We start from the raw sequence: 1,851 nt of genomic DNA on the forward strand, positions 1-1,851 counted from the left end.
TTACTTGTGACTAAATACGTTAGCTAGTTTTATTCATTGCTGTCACCTCACATGTGTTTACTTGTGACTAAATACGTTAGCTAGTTTTATTCACTGCTGAAGCCTGACATGTGTTTACTTGTGACTAAATACGTTAGCTAGTTTTATTCACTGCTGAAGCCTCACATGTGTTTACTTGTGACTAAATACGTTAGCTAGTTTTATTCATTGCTTTCACATACGAATAATACTTCTTTTATATCTTCTAATTGCGGGGCAGGGCACGGCCTGGTGGTTAAGGCGCTCGATTCACAATCTGAAAGTCGCGGGTTCGAATCCCCGTCACTCATCCTTTCAGCTGTGAGGCGTTATAATGTTACGGTCTATCCCACTATTCGTTGGTAAAAGAGTAGCTCAAGAGTTGGCGGTGGGTGGTGTTGACTAACTACCTTTTCTCTAGATTATCACTGCTAAATTGGAACAGTTAACACAAATAGCCCTCGTGCACCATTGCGCGAAATTCAAAACAAATCAAATAGACCAATCTAAATGCGTTACGTTTATAACAAGAGTGTGTTTTACACTACTGGTTTAACATTTCAATTTGCAAGAACACCTATGAACAATTGTATCAAGGAAGGCTATCAAATACCGAGCACCTCTTTTTCTGTGATTTCAGATCCATTGTTATGGAGTCCAGAGCACGTGAAGCAGTGGGTCGAATGGGCAGTAAAAGAGTATAGTCTTCATGATCTTGACGTCTCGCGATTTCACGTGATGGGACGAGACTTGTGTCAGCTAACCAGAGAAGACTTCAGTCGCTTGACAAATCCTTACAACGGTGAAATTCTATATGCTCACCTTAACTTTCTACGACAGAGTAAGTCACTTTTTTCGAATCGACGGTTAATTTAACATGTCAAACAAGAATTGAGGCTCACAATTTGTTTTATCTTTAAAGACTTTCCTATTATATTTACAATAATGCTTGAAAAAACGTTATTTACAAACGTTTTCATGCCAGTACATGTTTGCACAAAGACAACTTTATCAGGTTAAATAGGATGTGAATTATTTTAACAACCTCAATGATAGATTAAGAGAAATATTTGAATAAAAGATTCCGAGATCACAGTGGAAAGGTCATATTCACAAATACTTATACAGTTTCTGAACTATCTGATTTTCTTCATTGTTTTGTCTATGGCGAATTGAAACGAACTACCAAGTAACAGAATGTTAGATTGTAAGTGTTACACGACATACCTGAGATCGAAGATATGGTGATACAGAACGTGATTTCAGTATATATATTGCATTATGTCAGTGTATGACTCATGTTGTTACGTCACATTATTATAGACTACATTTTATTACCGCCTAACATCATATTGGAACACTACTGTATGTCAGTATATAACTTATGTTTACATTATATGTAATGCTCGTAAATGACGTCACATCTACTTATACTACGTCACATTAACACCTGCCATTAAGTTTTAGATTATGAAACTCCATAAAGCTAGAGTATAAAATTCCACAATGTTAGACAATACAGTTCTACAAGGTTAGAGTACAGAGTTCCACAAGGATAGAGTCTGAAGTTCTACAAGATTAGAGTATGAAGTTCCACAACTTTGGAGTATATAGTTATACAACGTTAGGGTAGGAAGTTCAACAAGGTTAGAGTATATAGTTCCACAAGATTAGAGTATGAAGTTCTACAAGGTTAGAGTATAGAGTTCCACAAGATTAGAGCATGAAGTTCTACAAAGTTAGAGTATAGAATACTACAAGATTAGAGCATGAAGTTCTACAAAGTTAGAGTATAGAATACTACAAGATTAGAGTATGAAGTTCTACAGATTA

At 35.9% G+C, this 1,851-nt stretch overlaps 1 protein-coding gene across 1 annotated transcript in view; it reads left to right on the forward strand.

The window, feature by feature from the left end:
• LOC111086956 (protein C-ets-2-like) overlaps positions 1 to 1,851 on the forward strand; it is a gene marked incomplete at its 3' end in the record, with an annotated part of 40,913 nt that overhangs the window by 25,930 nt on the left and 13,132 nt on the right. The window contains exon 2 of the mRNA XM_022391886.1: positions 659 to 859. Within this exon, the coding sequence (XP_022247594.1) occupies positions 659 to 859 (201 nt within the window). The remainder of the gene's footprint in view (positions 1 to 658; positions 860 to 1,851) is intronic.

The sequence above is a fragment of the Limulus polyphemus genome, unplaced genomic scaffold (assembly GCF_000517525.1).
Source record: "Limulus polyphemus unplaced genomic scaffold, Limulus_polyphemus-2.1.2 Scaffold1583, whole genome shotgun sequence".
NCBI lineage: Eukaryota > Metazoa > Arthropoda > Merostomata > Xiphosura > Limulidae > Limulus > Limulus polyphemus.